The following is a 2,534-nucleotide window of genomic DNA, read 5'->3' as shown; positions in this document are numbered from 1 at the left end:
GGATGGGACTGTACTGCTAAATAATAAAGGATAAAAAAAATATCTATAATTGTATAATAATATAATAATATGTCTAATTCGTCAACAACTTCAACAGCAGTCAATTATATTTACACGAACATCACCTCTATATTATAATAATGGCGCTTTTAAAAAATGTTCATTTTAATTATTATAATTATTAGTATTTTAATCCACTTTTATGACCTCTTGAACTCATTTTTTTAGAGTTCCGTTCTGCCGGACTGTAGTTCATCCTGAGCTCCGCTGAACTACAACGACCAGAAGCTCAAGCGCCTTACGGCGACGTCATCGACCGGAAGTGAGTGAAACAGTCGCGCTGAGCACGTCTCGTGGAGGGTCACTTTGAGCAATATTTCATAATAATAAACAGTCCAGTCACTAATAACAGTAACCGAGGTGTGAATGGATCCGTCTAAAGCAGGTACAGGAGGATTTTAATTGAGTTAATTCGGTTAAACGTGTCCTTCAGCTGCTTTTAACGCGCGTGTAAATAGAACTACAAACACTAGACTGTTCACGAAGCACTGGATGCGCTGGATATGTCACGTTTTATAGTTGTATAAAAGCATTTCATATTTTTTTTACTGAATCAGAATCACGAATAAACTCATTACTGTGCTTTTGTTTTGAAACCCTACGTTAGGTTTTGATTATCTGATTAAACGGATGGAATAAATGTATTATTATTATTATTTATTTTATTTAAACCTAACATTTGCAGTCTCTATTCTCTTTTATTATTATTTAATTTTTATTTATATAAAAACATTTTTACTATTATTAAAAATTGTGTTATTATTTATTATCCCTCTATTTTTGTTATTTTAATTTATATTATTTATATTATTATTTTACTTGTCACATCACTTGCTCTTTTGTTGTTTCGATTGCTTCCGTTGCCCGAGTCTGGATAAAAGTAAAAGTTAGTGTTGTTTTTCGTCCACAGAGGAGCCTGAGCTGAGACACGTGGAGAAAGACGTCTTGATTCCTAAACTGATGCGGGAGAAAGCCAAAGAGAGATGCTCTGAACACGTGCACGGTATGAACTCTGAGGAACACACACACTCTCACACACACACACACACTCTCACACACACAGACACTCACACACACACACACTCTCACACACACACACTCTCACACACACACACACACACTCTCACACACACAGACACTCACACACACACACACACTCTCACACACACACACACACACACTCTCACACACACAGACACTCACACACACTCCCTGAACCGTCTGTGGAAACTAACACAACAATAACCACACACAACACCTTACATGATTTATTCTGGACTCGGTTCACCAAAGATCGCACTGTGGGAAAAAAAAACAGACATTTCAATAAAAAAACGTATCTGAAACCTCTTATGTAGTGCTGTATCACTAAACCTGGCTGAGCCGTGATTATTTATTTGATTAATTGCATACAAAATAATATTTCAGTTTGAATAATATTTAGAAAATATTTACATGTCTATATTTATGATTTATATTATAAATAAATATGTATTCTATTTAATAAACACAATTTTTAAAATTTATTTGTATTTTTTATATATATATATATATATATATATACATATATATATACATAATAAACATATATATATACATAATAAACATATATAGCACATATATTATGTAAATAAAAAAATGTTGTTGTAAACATGTTTAATAACACTAATTTATATTGCATTAAAAAAGGAAAAAATAGTGCAAATAATTTGGATGCGCTCAATATTAAATGTTACATTAATGAGAAAAAAGATGTTTATTCTTTAGTATAGTTACACTTAGCATCTTCAACGTTAGAAGAATATATAGGAATATTTTAAAATAAATAATGAAATAAAAACAGATTATATTAATATATTATACAACCTAGTTAGGTCGAAGTTTAATATAATATTTAAAAACCTAGAACATAAATTCTGCAAATGTTCAGATTCACAGGCTTTTATTTTGGCAGAATGTAAACTTCAAACTCCTTCTGGATTGGTTTATATAATTTAAGTCAGGTTTTTGTGTTTTCTACATGATTAACCAGGTTATATATGTGTGTAGTTTACCTTTATATTTTTATTGTTCTTAAATTAAATAGTAGTTTTGAAATGATATATACACACACACACACAATAGTGAATAGTGAAGTTGTCCTCTCGTCGTCCAGTGTTTAATGTCCACTATGTATGTTTCATGAAGAAATATAGCAGTGAAAGCTAACGCCGTGTCTCCTGATAAAGTGTGTGAAGTGTCCTAGCACTGAAGAACATGACACTGAGACAGACTGATAGAGAGAGGAAGCATGTGACACTAAGAACATTAACAACAATTAGTGACAGTAGTACTGACTTCTCTAAGAATCAAGATCAATAGTGTGTGTGTGTGTGTGTGTGTGTCTTTGTCTGTGTGTCTCTGTCTGTGTGTCTGTGTCTCTCTGTGTGTGTCTCTCTCTGTGTGTGTGTCTCTGTCTGTGTGTGTGTGTGTCT

The 2,534-nt window shown here is 32.5% G+C and overlaps 1 protein-coding gene across 1 annotated transcript in view; it reads left to right on the top strand.

The window, feature by feature from the left end:
- Positions 1–292: 292 nt before the first annotated feature.
- Positions 293–2,534, top strand: part of cmc1 (C-x(9)-C motif containing 1) — a 7,095-nt gene continuing 4,853 nt past the window's right edge. Inside the window, exons 1-2 of the mRNA XM_043257706.1 lie at positions 293–445; positions 971–1,063. Coding sequence (XP_043113641.1) covers positions 427–445; positions 971–1,063 — 112 coding nt within the window. The 5' untranslated portion in view covers positions 293–426. The remainder of the gene's footprint in view (positions 446–970; positions 1,064–2,534) is intronic.

This window comes from Puntigrus tetrazona, chromosome 14 (assembly GCF_018831695.1).
Source record: "Puntigrus tetrazona isolate hp1 chromosome 14, ASM1883169v1, whole genome shotgun sequence".
Lineage (NCBI taxonomy): Eukaryota > Metazoa > Chordata > Actinopteri > Cypriniformes > Cyprinidae > Puntigrus > Puntigrus tetrazona.
The sequence above is the reverse complement of the archived record's forward strand: the minus strand, read 5'-3'. Positions and strand labels throughout refer to the sequence as shown.